The sequence below is a fragment of the Nicotiana tomentosiformis genome, chromosome 10 (assembly GCF_000390325.3).
Source record: "Nicotiana tomentosiformis chromosome 10, ASM39032v3, whole genome shotgun sequence".
NCBI lineage: Eukaryota > Viridiplantae > Streptophyta > Magnoliopsida > Solanales > Solanaceae > Nicotiana > Nicotiana tomentosiformis.
The window spans coordinates 80,019,223-80,034,252 of record NC_090821.1 but is presented as its reverse complement, the minus strand read 5'-3'; the positions used below and the strand labels follow the sequence as shown (position 1 = coordinate 80,034,252).

Here is a 15,030-nt window from a genome sequence, read left to right as displayed (position 1 = left end):
TGCGTTAATTGTATCATTTATTTAATTAAATTATAAGAAATATATTGTGAATTGTTAGGGAAAGATAGTAAAAGATGGGAATCTTATATACTTAATTTTTCTGTTTAAATTTATTAAATTGTTAAAAGAAATTGCTTATCCTCTCGAATTATTCTTATAATAAATATACTCTCATTCCGGAGGTACATAATAAAATGTCCTCTTTTCTTGTGGAGCGGGCCGAACGCCTCGACAGTATATTTATATACTTCGAGAGGATGAGCAATTTCTTTTAACAATTTAATAAATTTAAACAGAAAAATTTAAACAGGATGAGTAATACTTCGTGTACACGTCCCTCGGCAGTGTACACGATACTCTGGATCGGGTCATACGACCTCGCCAGAAATCGTGCCTAATAATAATAATAATTATATGATACCTTGGTATTTTAATTGTAGCTTGTGAATTTAATTAATAGATTGGAAATTGTTGCGTTTGAAGGAATTTAATTATTTCAGCTGATTAAATAAAATTGTTGTTAACTCTGTGAATCATGTTAATTTAAATATTTCTATTTTTATTTTATTTATTACTATTGACCCTTAGTGAGTGTCAAAGTCGACCATCTCGTCTCTACCTCTTCGATATTAGGCTTGATACTTACTGGGTACACGTTGTTTATGTACTCATGTTACATCTGCTGCACTTTTTGTGTAGGACCTCAGACAAGTGCCATCGTTGAACCTATCGGCGCGCACCCGCGTTATCCAGAGGATTAGTGGTGAGCTGCTTTCTGAGCCGTTCTACAGCAACTAGTGCCTCTTCTGGGAATTTTATTTTGTCTATTTCATTTCAGACAGTCTTTATAATTTTTGTATAATCTACTAGATGATCATACACTTGTGACACCAGGTCTTGGCACACACACTAGTAGAATGTTTGGATTTAAATTCTGTTCTTGGTTATTTTAGTTTACTAAATCTTTTCATATTGTCTAAATTCTTGCAAGTAAGAAGAGTTTAATTACTCGATTAATTTTTAAAGAATTGAATATGGGTTTAAAGTACTAGTTGGCTTGCATAGATGTAGTGTTTGGGCGCCATCACTACCTATAGGTAAAATTGGGTCATGACAACACAGTATCAGAGCAGTAGTTTCACGTAGGTTTCACAAGTTATGAGCAGGCCTAATAGAGTCTTGTGGATCGGTACGGACACGTATGTACTTATCTTCGAGAGGCTATAGGGTGTTAGGAAACTACATTTCTTCATCTTCTATCGTGAAATTGATGTAGTACTAAATATCTTTTCTCTTACTCTCTCACATATGGTGAGAACACGCTCTAATGAGGTTCCAGACCAGGGAAGAGCACCCCCCTCCCCCAAGTTGCTAGAGGCCGAGGCAGAGGCCGAGGGAGGGCTCCAGCCCGTGGTAGGGGGCGAGGACGTCCCAGGATTATTTCAGTTATGCCGCCAGTGGGTCCAGCAGAGAATCCCATTATTGAGGAACAGGGTGAGGTGCCTATGGCAGAGCCAGCTCCGGTGGATTTCATATCTGCACTAGAATTCTAGGATGTCATGGGTCGTATGTTGCGGTTCATGGACACTATGACTCAGGCCAGTTTATTTCCGGCAGACCCGTCCATATCTCAAGCGAGCGGGAGAGCACAGACCTCTACCGCATAGGCTCATGGGTAGGCAGCTGCTGTATATCAGACCCAGGGTGCACTACCTGTGGATGGAGCCCAGCTAGTGACACCAGCTACACCTGAGCCTAGGCCAGCTACAGCCGTTGATCCACAAAAACTATTGGACAGATGGACTAGACTACATCCTTATATCTTTGGGGGTGAGCGACATGAGGATCCCCAGGATTTCATTGATCGATGCAAGGATAGACTGTACAACATGAGGATATTGGAGTCTCATGAGGTTGACTTTGCTACTTTTTAGCTAGAGGGCAGAGACCGTAGATAGTGGAAGTCTTATCTTCTTGGCAGACCAACAGATTCTCCTCCCATGACTTGGGATAGTTTCACCCGTATCTTCCTGGACAGGTATATTCCATCCTCCCAGAGGGAAAAGTTGCGGTTTCAGTTTGAGAAGCTCCAGCAGGGTCAGATATCAGTGACCGATTATGAGGCGAGGTTTTCTGAGTTATCTCTCCATGCACTTATGATACTCCCTACTGAGGCGGAGAGAGTGCGGAGGTTTGTTGTGGGATTACATACTGGAATTCAGGCCACCATGACCCGAGAGGTTAAGATAGGCACTTCTTATGAGCTAGTTGTAGAGATAGACCGGAGGATTGAGAGTGTGCTTCAGCGGAGCCGAGAGCAGATTATGAGAGATAAGCGGTTTAGATATTCTAGAGAGTTAAGAGGTGCTCCGTCTGGGGGTAGAGGTCAGTTCATGAGAGGGCAGTCCAGCAGGCCCCCATATCCAGCACCACCACCTCCTCGGGGTCCTCCAGTGCGACCTTATTTAAGTATTATACCAGAGAGTTCTTATCGCCCACCAGCTATTCAAGGTTCTTCCAGTGGGTATTCAGGTCGCCGGGGTCATATTCTTAGTCAGCAGCCCATTGTACCGAAGAGTTGTTACGAGTGCGGGGATCCCAATCACATGCAGAGATTTTTCCCCAGGCTTCGGGGTAGACCAGTGCAGCAGGGTCAACAGCCTATGATTACCTCATCAGTTGCTCCACCAGTCGCCCGACCACCAAGAGGTGGAGGACAAGTGGGTAAGGGTCGTCCTAGAGGTGGAGGTCTACCAGGTGGAGGCTAGCCAGTTGACGCTCCAGCTTGGTTCTATGTTTTTCTGGCCAGACCAGATGCAGCGGCCTTAGATGCCATGATTACAGGTATTATTTCTGCTTGCGACAAATATGCCTCCCTATTATTTGATCCAGGATCTACTTATTCATATTCCTATCTATTTGCTCAATTTTTGGGTGTTTCACGTGAGTCCTTGAGTACTCATGTTTATGTGTCCACTCTTGTGGGCGATTCTGTTGTTGTGAATCAGATCCACCGGCCCTATATTATTACATTCTGTGGTTATGAAACTAGAGTAGACCTCTTATTGCTTGAGATGACCGATTTTGAAATTATCCTGGGCATGGACTGGTTATCTCTGCATCATGCTATTCTAGATTATCATGCCAAGACTGTTACCTTGGCTATTCCAGCATTGCCTAGGCTGGAGTGGAAGGGTTCGTCTGTTAGTGTATTTAATTAGGTTATTTCTTTTACTAAAGCTCAACACATGGTTGAGAATGGTTGTTTAGCTTATCTAGCCTATGTTCAGGATACTAATGCAGAGACTTCGACTATAGATTCAGTGTCTGTAGTTCGGGAGTTCTCCGATGTATTTCCTTCATATCTTCCAGGCATGCCACCTGATCGTGATATTGATTTCTGTATTGACTTGGCTCCAGATACCCAACCTATATCTATCCCACTGTATCGTTTGGGTCCTAAAGAATTGAAAGAACAGCTTGAGGAGCTACTAGCCAAAGGGTTCGTCAGACCGAGCGTATCGCCTTGGGGTGCACTGGTATTATTTGTGAAGAAGAAGGATGGTACTATGCGGATGTGTATCGATTATCGACAATTGAATAAAGTCACTATTAAGAATAAGTACACATTGCTGTGTACTGATGATCTATTCGACCAGTTGCAGGGTGCTAAGGTTTTCTCTAAGATCGACTTGAGGTCGGGGTACCATCAGCTGAAGATTCGAGAGTCGGATGTTCCGAAGATTGCTTTCCGGACTAGATATGGTCATTATGAGTTTCTGTTAATGTCCTTCGGTTTAACTAACATCCCGGCAGCATTTATGGATTTGATGAACAGGGTATTCAGGCCATATATTGATTCATTTTTCATTGTTTTCATTGATGACATCTTGATCTACTCGCGCAGTAAGGAGGAGCACGAGCAGCATATGAGAGTGGTGCTTCAGACGCTGCGGGAACAAAAGTTATATGCTAAGTCCTCTAAATGTGAGGTTTGGCTAGAGTCTATAGCATTTTTGGGGCATATTGTATCGGGCGAGGGCATAAAAGTTGATCCCAAAAAGATTGAGGCAGTTCAGAATTGTCATCGTCCCACTTCGGCGACTGAGATTAGGAGTTTTCTGGGTTTAGCAGGTTATTATCGTCGGATCGTGGAAGGTTTCTCATATATTGCAGCACCTTTGACCAAATTAACCCAGAAGGGTGTTCCGTTCCAATGGTCCAATGATTGTGAGGTGAACTTTCAGAAGCTCAAGACAGCATTGACTACAGCACCAGTGTTAGTGTTGCCTTCCAATTCGGGGATGTATACAGTGTATTGTAACATTTCACGTGTTGGCTTGGGTTGTGTATTGATGTAGGAAGGGCGAGTTATTGCATATGCTTCAAGTCAGTTGAAGACCCACGAGAAGAATTATCCGGTGCATGATTTAGAATTAGCTGCGATTGTTCACGCTCTTAAGATTTGGAGGCATTATCTTTATGGGGTGTCTTGTGAAGTTTACACTGATCATCGCAATTTGCAGCATTTGTTCAAGCAGAGGGACCTAAATTTGAGGCAGCGCAGATGGCTGGAGTTACGGAAAGATTATGATATTAATATCCTATATCATCCGGGCAAAGAAAATGTGGTTGCAGACGCCTTGAGTAGAAAGGTGGAGAGTATGGGTAGTTTGGCTTTCATTTCAGCAGAGGAGAGGCCATTAGCTTTGGATATTCAGTCCTTGGTCAACAGACTTGTGCGGCTGGATATTTCAGAGCCCAGCCGAGTTCTTGCATGTGTTGTAGCTCAGTCTTCACTATTTGAGCAGATCAAGGCTCGCCAGTATGATGATTCACACTTAATGGTTCTTTGAGAAATGGTACTACGGGGTGGTGCCAAGGAAGTTACTATTGGCACGGATGGTGTTCTGCGACTCCAGGATCATCTATGTGTTCCTAATGTGGATGGACTGAGGAAAACAATCCTAGAGGAAGTACACAGTTCTCGATATTCTATTCATCCAGGTGCTACGAAGATATATCGTGACCTGAGGCAGCATTATTGGTGGTGACGAATGAAAAAGGACATAGTCAAGTATGTAGCTAGGTGTCTAAATTGCCAGCAAGTTAAATATGAGCACCAGAGGCCAGGTGGCCTACTTCAGCAGATGACTATACCAGAGTAGAAATGGGAACGCATTACTATGGATTTTGTAGTTAGGTTGTCGCAGACCTTGCGGAAGTTTGATGCAGTTTGGGTGATTGTTGACAGGTTGACCAAGTCGGCACATTTTATTCTGGTTGTGACTACGTATACTTCAGAGAGGTTGGCCCAGATTTATATTCAGGAGATAGTTCGGTTGCACGGTGTGCCAATTTCTATCATATCAGATAGAGTCCCTCAGTTTACTTCACATTTCTGGAGAGCAATACAGAGTGAATTAGGGACCCGTGTAGAGCTCAGCAGCCTTTCATTCGCAGACCGACGGGCAGTCGGAGCGGACAATTAAGATTTTGGAGGATATGCTCAGGGCATGTGTGATTGACTTTGGAGGCCAGTGGGATGGTTTCTTGCCTTTGGCCAAGTTTGCTTTTTACCAATCCAGCATCAAGATGGCTCCATTTGAGGCTTTATATGGTCGGCGATGTCGTTTGCCCATCAGATGGTTTAAGCCCGATGAGTCTAAGTTATATGGTACTGACTTGGTGAAGGATGCCTTGGAAAAGGTGAAGTTGATTCAGGAGCGACTTCGTACAGCGCAATCCAGACAGAAGAGCTACGCATATCAGAAAGCGCGTGATTTATCCTTTATAATGGGTGAAAAAGTTCACTTGAAAGTTTCGCCAATGAAGGGAATCATGAGATTTGGGAAAAATGGCAAGTTGAGCCCAAGGTTTATAGGCCCATTTGAGGTGTTGAGACGAGTTGGGGAGGTTGTTTATGAACTTGCTTTGCCTCCCAGTCTATCGGTAGTACATCTGGTTTTCCATGTATCTATGCTTCGAAAGTATCATGCCGACCTGTCACATGTGTTAGACTTCAGCACAATTCAGCTAGATAATAGCTTGGGTTATGAAGAGGAGCCAGTTGTCATTGTTGATAAACAGGTTCACTAGTTGAGGTCCAAGAGGATTTCTGCAGTAAAAGTCCAGTGGAGGAGCCAACCAGTCGAGGAAGTGACTTGGGAGGCCGAGGAAAACATGTGGAGCAGATATCCATACTTATTCAGCACTCCAGGTACAATTCTAAACTCGTTCGAGGACGAACGTTTGTTTAAGAGGTGGAGAATGTAATGACCCAACCGGTCATTTTGACATTTAGAACCACGTTCCCTTCAATAAAACTCACTGAATGTGCTTTTACTGATTTATGACTTGCGGGGATGGTTGGTTCGGGATTTGGAAGTGTTCGGGTTGAAAACGAAACACTTAATTCTTTAAATTGGCTTTAAAATGCCAAGTTTGACTTCGGTCAATATTTTTAGAAAACGACCCCGGAATCGAGATTTGACGGTTCCAATAGGTTCATATGGTGATTTCGGACTTGGGCGTATGTCCGAATCAGGTTTTGGATAACCCGGGAGCGTTTTAGCGCTTAATAGTGAAAATCAACTATTTGAAGGTTTAAAGTTCTTTAAATTTGGTTTGGAATAGGTTTTGGAGTAATCGAAGTCCGTTTGGAATTTTGAGTTTGGAAATAGTTCCGTATGGTGATTTAAGACTTGTACGCAAAATTTGATAGCATTCCGAGTAGTATAAGTATGATTCGGCGCGTTCGGAGGAAGTTAGAAACTTGAAGTTCATATTTTCATCCAATTCGGTTTTGGGGTGCGATTCTTAGTTTTGTTGTTGAATTTCGTCTTTTGAGAGTTCGAGCAAGTCCGTGTTATGTTTTCATACTTGTTGGTGCATTTGGACGGGGTCCCGGGGGGCTCGGGTGAGTTTTGAACCACCCAGAGCTAAGTTGGAAAAACCAGAAATTTCCAGTTCTGGTTTCCTTCTTCGCGAATGCGGAAGGACCCTCGCATTCATGAAGAAGGAAAATGGGAGCTGGGCTATTGCCCTTCGTGTTCGCGTGGAGGTTGACGCGTTCGTGAAGCCCGGGAGTTTTGGCCTACGCGTTCGCGATGGTAGACTCGCGTTCGCGAAAGAGGAATGGGACAGGCGTGGATTTTTTCCCTACGCGTTCGCGAAGGGCAGGCCAGTAAGCCTTCGCGTTCGCGAGACCCCTGTCGCGTTCGCGAAGGGAAATGTTGAGGCTGAGGAAAATGGCCTTCGCAAACGCGAAGCCTTGATCGCGTTCGCGAAGAAGGGGTCATCAGTGTTGGGCAGAATGTCTTAAAAACAGGATTTCACCATTTTTAACCTCGTTTCTTCCATTGTTGGGCAATTGCTGAGCTTTTTGAGAGGGGATTTCAACTAGCAATTTGAAGGTAAGTTAATTCTACATACTTTGAGTTAAATACATAGATTATGGGTTGATTATAACCAGTAAATCTTTGAAATCAAGGGTTTAGATGAAAATCCTAAATTTGTATAAAAATGAGATTTTAACCACGAAAATGGTTATTAAATTGGATAGAGATTATATATTTGAGTTTTTGAGATTATGGGTAACGTTTTCCTCCAAACATTTTCGGAATCCGGGCACGTGGGCCCGGGGTGAATTTTAAAAATTTTACCATTTTAGATAGAGTAATTTATTTAATAGTCTAATTTCGAATTATTGAACATGTATTAATTATTTTATATAACTTTTGGATAGTTTCGAATTTTTCGGCATCGAAATGAGGTTTTTACGCGACATTTTGACATGAAAGCGCACTTTGAGACAAGGTAAGTTTCTTGTCTAATCTTGTGAGGAGGAAACTACCCCATAGGTGATTAAATTAATAATTATTGCTAATTGTGGGAGTTACGTACGCACGAGGTGACGAGAGTCCGTACGTAGCTACTATCTATGCTAAAGTCCAGGTAGTTTAGGACTTAAAGCATGAATTATGTGCGTTAATTGTATCCTTTATTTAATTAAATTATTAGAAATATATTGTAAATTGTTAGGGAAAGATAGTAAAAGATTGGAATCTTATATACTTAATTTTTCTATTTAAATTTATTAAATTGTTAAAAGAAATTGTTCATCCTCTCAAATTATTCTTATAATAAATATACTCCCATTCCGAAGGTACATAAGAAAATGTCCTCCTTTCTTGTGGAGCGGGCCGAACGCCTCGGCAGTATAGATGCATCTATGGATCGCGCCGGACGTCCCTCGGCAGTGTACACGACACTCTGGATCGGGTCGTACGACCTCGGCAGAAATCGTACTTAATAATAATAATAATTGCATGATACCTTGGTATTTAAATTGCAATTTGTGAATTTAATTAATAGATTGGAAATTGTTGCGTTTGAAGGAATTTAATTATTTCTGTTGATTAAATAAAATTGTTGTTAACTCTGTGAATCATGTTGATTTAAATATTTCTATTTTTATTTTATTTATTATTATTGACCCTTAATGAGTGTCAAAGTCGACCATCTCGTCTCTACCTCTTCGATATTAGGCTTGATACTTACTAGGTACACGTTGTTTACGTACTCATGCTACGCTTGCTGCACTTTTTGTGCAGGACCTGAGATAGGTGCCATCGTTGGACCTATCGGCGCGCACCCGCATTATCTAGAGGCTTAGTGGTGAGCTGCTTTCTGAACCGCTCTCCAGCAACTAGTGCCTCTTCTGGGAATTTTATTTTGTCTATTTTATTTCAGACAGTCTTTATAATTTTTGTATAATCTACTAGATGCTCATACACGTGTGACACCAGGTTTTGGCGCACACACACACACTAGTAGAATGTTTGGATTTAAATTCTGTTCTTGGTTATTTTAATTTACTAAATCTTTTCATATTGTCTAAATTCTTGTAAGTAAGAAGAGTTTAATTACTCAGTTAATTTTTAAAGAATTGAAGATGGGTTTAAAGTACTAGTTGGCTTGCCTAGCTGTAGTGTTTGGGCGCCATCACGACCTATAGGTGAAATTGGGTCGTGACCTATTGTATAGTTAGTGTATACAAAAATATACTATCATTATACAAAAAATATACTAAATAGACTGTCACTATATAAAATAGACTGTCACAATACAAATATTATACAAAATTGACTGTCACTATACAAAATATATATAATAGATTGTCACTATACCCTCCCGATTCCCATATTTTCGTGTGCTATAGCCCACGCCTTTCGCCGGGCACCCGGGCTCCACAGACCCGGATTGCCAAGAAATTTTTCGGGACATCAAATACGACCTAAGGATCCATTGTCACCGCCCCTCCATGACCGTTCCTAGTTTTTTGGTATTTTACGGCCATAAAACTAGAATTCCGCCCGATTCCTATATTTTCGTGTGAAATAGCCACGCCTTCCGCCGTGCGCCCCGGCCCACGGACCCGGATCGCCTAAAATTTTTCTGGAACATCAAATACGACCTAAGAAACCATAGTCACCGCCCCACCATGACAGTTCTTCGTTTTGTTTTGGCATTTTACGGCCATAAAACTGGAATTCCGCCTGAGTCCCATATTTTCGTGTGATATAGCCCACGCCTTCTGTCGTGGTCCCGGGCCATCGGACCCGGATCACCTAAAAAAATTTCTGGACATCAAATATGACCTAAGGAACCATAGTCACCACCCTGCCATGATCTTTCCTTATTTTTTGGCGTTTTACCACCATAAAATAGAAATTCCGCTCGATTCCCATATTTTCGTGTGCTATAACACATGTCTTCCGTCGTGCGCCCGGGCCATCAGACCTGGATCACCTAATATTTTCTCGGGACATCAAATATGACCTAAGGAATCATAGTCACCACCTCACCATTACCGTTCCTCATTTTTTGGCGTTTCACGGTCATAAAACTGGAATTTCACTCGATTCCCATATTTTCGTGTGCTATAGCTAACGTCTTCCATCGTGCGCCCGGGCCCCCCGGACTTGGATCGCGTAAAAAATTTTCGGAACACCAAATAAGATCTATAGAACCATTTTCACCGCCCTTCCATGACCGTTTCTCATTTGTTGGCATTTTACGGCCATAAAATTAGAATTTTGCCTGATTCCCATATTTTCGTGTGTTATAGCCCACGCCTTCCATCGTGCGCCCGGGCCCCCAGGACCCGGATCGCCTAAAGATTTGTCGGGACATCAAATACGACCTAAGGAACCATTGTCTCCGTCCTGCCATGACCGTTCCTCGTGTTTTGGCATTTTACTGTCATAAACCTGGAATTCCGCTCGATTCTCATATTTTCGTGTGCTATAGCCCAAGCCTTCCGTCGTGCTCCTGGGCCCCCCGGACCCCGATCGCCTAAAAAAAATTTGGGACATCAAATACGACCTAAGGAACCATTGTCACCACCCCGCCATGACCGTTCCTCGTGTGTTAGCGTTTTACGGCCATAAAATTGAAATTCCACCCGATTCTCATATTTTCGCGTGCTATAGACCACGCCTTCCGCCATGCGCCCGGGAACCCCGGACCCGGATAGCCTAAAAAAATTTTGGGATATCAAATACGACCTAAGGAACCATTGTCACCGCCCCGCCATGACCGTTCCACTTTTTTTGCGTTTTACAGCTATAAAACTGAAATTCTGCCCGATTCCATATTTTTGTGTGCTATAGCCCACGTCTTCCGCCGTGCGCCCGGGTCCCCCCGACCCGGATCTCCTTAAAAGTTTTTGGGACATCAAATACGACCTAAGGAACCATTGTCACCGCCCCACCTTGAACGTTCCTTATTTTTTGGCGTTTTACGACCATAAAATTGGAATTCCACCCGATTTTTATATTTTCGCGTGCTATAACTCACGCCTTTCAACGTGCGTCCGGGCACCCCGGACCTGAATTGCCTAAAAAATTTTTAGGACATAAAATACGACTTAAGGAACCATTGTCACCACCCCGCCATGACCGTTCCTCATTTTTGGCGTTTTACGGCCATAAAACAGGAATTCTACCTGATTCCCATATTTTCGTGTACTATAGCACACGCCTTCCGCCGTGGTCCCGGGCCATCGAACCCGGATCGCCTAAAAAAATTTCGAGACATCAAATACGACCTAAGGAACCATTTTCCCGCCATGATCGTTCCTCTTTTTTGGCATTGTACGGTCATACAATTGGAATTACGCGTGATTCCCATATTTTCGTGTGCTATAGTCAACGCCTTCCACCGTGCGCCCGGGCCGCCCGAACCTGATCGCCTAAAAAAATTTCGGAATATAAAATATGACCTAAGGAACCATTGTCACTGCCCCGCCATGACCGTTCCTCGTTTTTTGGCGTTTTACGGCCATAAAACTTGAATTTCGCCCAATCCCTATATTTTCGTGTGCTATAGCCCATGCCTTTCGGCGTGCGCCCTTTCCCCCTGGACCCGGATTGCCTAAAAATATTCGGTACATCAAATACAACCTAAGGAATCATTGTAACTGCCCCACCATGACCGTTTCTTATTTTTTGGCGTCTTACGGCTATAAAACTGAAAATCCGCCCGATTTCCATGTTTTCATGTGCTTAGCCCACGCCTTCTGTCGTGCGCCCGGGCCCCTCAAACCTGGATCACCAAAGTAATTTTCTGGACATCAAATACGACCTAAGGAACTATCGTCACCTCTCCGCTATGACCGTTCCTCCTTTTTTGGCGGTTTACGGCCATAAAACTGAAATTTCGCCTGATTCCCATATCTTCGTGTGCTATAGCCCACGCCTTCCGCCATACGTCCGGGCCTATTTTAGTTCTTAACCGATGAGCCAAATTACAACTTAATACTTCCTCCATTTTAATTTATGTGAACCCATTTGACTGGGCACAGAGTTTAAGAAAAGAGAGAAGACTTTTGAATTTGTAGTGTAAAATGAAGCATATATATTTTGTGTGGCTATATATTATTGCATAAAGATAAATTATTTCCAAATATGGAAAAGGGTCATTCTTTTCCGCACGATCCAAAAAGGAAATAGGTTCACATAAGTTGAAACGGAGGGAGTATAATTTATGCACTTTTTAATACAAATATTAATCACGAATGAGATTTGCTTCGTTTTTTGAAATTGAAACTCGTACATTGAAATTGATATAGACATCCACAATACCGCAAATATTTCAACCTGGAACTCATTTTTTTCATGTAATTTTTCTATAAGAATGAACTAAAATGTTGCACCAATTTTGGGGAAAATGCAAGTTGAATGGGTAAAAGGCTGTTTTTCTCAAAATTGGCTCGGCCAAACCGCCTTGCGGCAGTTTGTCCGGCTAGATCTCGAAAAAATAGCCGAAATCAAAAAAATAAATCGCGTCAATCCGATAATCGAGCGCAAAGTTATGGTCGTTTAAAGTTTTGACTATTCACAATTATTTTTCTGCGCTTGTGCTCTAGTTTAGTATAAAAACGCCTACTACTTACATGGCAACGCGGTGTTACTATATCAATTTCCACCAACATCAATAATATAAAAAATATTATGATACTTCAACCTCATGTTGACCTCTAATTGTGTATCATATTTTTGTATTGTTAGATAATTATATATGATTTACTGTACACATTGTTGAAAATGTAAAATCTATATAATCCTTTGTACTGATGACAGTGCACAAAGATACCTTACAAAAACTTTCTGACACTATTCCAAATAATCAATCTTCCAACTTAGTCACGAAGCCGTATTAACCTTTATATTAACCTGAATAGAAGAGAAAATGGCGAAAGAAAAACTCAAGAATTATCTTCTACGTTCTTAATAAGGTTTTGCTTATTAGCCTTTAAATCTTCTAACATTTAGTTCTATGTTCTCATTAAGGTTTGAGCGAACGGCCCGAATCGCCTAAAATTTTATGGGCTCATCAGAAACGACCTAATGAACCATAGTCATTGCTTCTCTATAATTGTTCCTTGTTTTTTGGCATTTTAGGGCTATAAAACAGGAATTCTTTATGATTTTCGATTTTTCGTGTTCTATGTCCACGCCATCTTCATGAATTCGGGCGACCAGCTCCAAATCGCCTAAAATTTTGCGGGCCCATTAGAAACGACCTAATGAACCATAGGCATTGCTTTCCCATGTTTGTTCCTCATTTTTTTAGTGTTTTAGGGCCATAAAATAGGAATTCAACACAATTTTTGATTTTTTGGGTGCTAATGTCCACGTCATCTTCATGAATTCGGGTGACTGACACCGAAAATCACCTAAAAATTTTTGGGCCCATCAGAAACGACCTTCGCCATAACTTTTGGGTTCATTTTATGGCGTTTTGAAGTCATGCAATACGAATTTGTGATTATATCCACTTTTACATGTATATTAATAAATGCTGATTTTGTAGAATTGTTTTGACGGATTTCGATTGGCCTGGATATTCGTAGGGCCATTGAAAACGACCTAGTAACCAATAATCATTGTTTCGCCATGAATTCCGGGTTCATTTTATGGCGTTTCGCGCATGGGCAAATTTATAAGGGATATGACGGGGCACGTGAACAATATCGAGGTATGTGTGTAGATTTAGCAAAAATAAGGCCCAATGTAAACTAATTGTTAGCAATTTTATGATAATTCTTTCCTGGGATATAATATTCTCTGTGGATCTCTGTTATCTCCCTCTTTGAGTACTCAAATTCTTTTATACTGTTTCTTTAAGGAAAATTGGAGAGGGCTGCTGTTTTGAAAGCCCGTATACGTGCTGGATTTAAGGAAACAACTGAACCTTTGATATGTTTAAGTGGAGGTTTGATACCGTCCCAATTCTTCATGATCTTGATTCTTGACCATAGAACATATAGCGTAAAATAAGCTGAGTATGCTAAATTGCTGCTTATTCTCAATGGACAATAGTGCCTTGAAAGGAATGGTGGCTGCTGGCGCGATCCGAAATCTAACATAACTGCGTGCAAAGGTGTGGCCGCACCCGTGTCGGATCCTCCAAAATATGTTATGCATTTTTGGAGAATTCGAGTGACATATCTGACATGTATGTTCTTGGTATAGGAAGTTACACCTCGTCTCATGAGAATATTGCTTATTGAATTTTTCAGTCCAGAATTACATCCCCGCTTGAAATACTTTTAAGAGCTCAATCTTTCTATTTGAGTCGTACTAGCAATCCTCTTGCTAGGATTTACTAGCGGCATAGGGAATTTTAGAAGATAATCGGCTTATTGAGTTGCTAGTCCCTCTTGAACATTAGACAACTTAATTTTTTTTTCCCACCTAACTGGCTTGCTAAACAATGGAGAATGTTGGTCAGAAACCAGAAATGGAGAAACATTCTCAGCATGCTCAGTTCAGTAAAATCACTACTTTCTTGGATCTGAATTTCATGAAGTTTTAACTATTTTATGTGCTTAAATGTGCTTAAAGTTGATTCAGTACTATTAGCAAATTATTGTTCAACATTCAAGATAGCAGAACTCTGACTTGAAATGTATAATGTCCTACTTCCCTTAAGAATTCCATTTCTTGAAATTATGAAGCTTCATATCCATGATAATCTTTAATGCCATCATTAATCTATTTGGTAGGAACAAGCTTGTTCCTACCAAAAGTTGGACGGGTCCTTATATTTTCTATCCTAGCCAACTGTTGAAACCGTATGATTTTCAGTTCCTCTTGGGACCCTTTTTGACATTATGGATCTTGAAGAAGCAGGAGCACAAAGAGTCACATTTAGTAGAAAACTACAATGAGATTCCTAATCCTCCTTTGCCAATTGTTGAGTTCATAAAATTGGTTTCCCTTTTTCTTTTTCTTTTTTGGGTAACGTGCCATTTGTTGTTGTGATGATTTCCCTTATGTATATAGAGTTCTGCGCTGTAAATGGAGGATTCATCTGTGCTAAAGGATACATAGAACGACATATCCTTGCAAAAAGGAACACAAACTATTTATATCTCGTACGTAGTAATTGGAATATATATGCGGTCCCTTAAACTTGCCTGGTTTTTCCATTTAGGCATTTAAACTAAGCTTTGTTTTT

At 41.4% G+C, this 15,030-nt stretch overlaps 1 protein-coding gene across 1 annotated transcript; it reads left to right on the top strand.

The window, feature by feature from the left end:
- Window positions 1–2,000: 2,000 nt before the first annotated feature.
- Window positions 2,001–14,123, top strand: LOC138900460 (uncharacterized). The gene is made up of 6 exons (XM_070187205.1): window positions 2,001–2,385; window positions 3,241–3,502; window positions 3,908–4,235; window positions 4,362–4,471; window positions 5,589–5,709; window positions 14,043–14,123. Exons 1-6 carry the CDS (start codon window positions 2,001–2,003, stop codon window positions 14,121–14,123), a joined length of 1,287 nt encoding a protein of 428 aa, XP_070043306.1.
- Window positions 14,124–15,030: the final 907 nt, after the last annotated feature.

Excerpts from the sequence above, each read along its gene's own strand:
- LOC138900460 (XM_070187205.1), top strand. The coding sequence starts at position 2,001 with ATGACTTGGGATAGTTTCACCCGTATCTTCCTGGACAGGTATATTCCA. Across the intron at positions 2,386-3,240 it reads TGCTCCGTCTGGGGGTAGAG|CTCAACACATGGTTGAGAAT; the intron begins GTCAGTTCATGA and ends CTTTTACTAAAG. Across the intron at positions 3,503-3,907 it reads GAGGAGCTACTAGCCAAAGG|TAAGGAGGAGCACGAGCAGC; the intron begins GTTCGTCAGACC and ends CTACTCGCGCAG.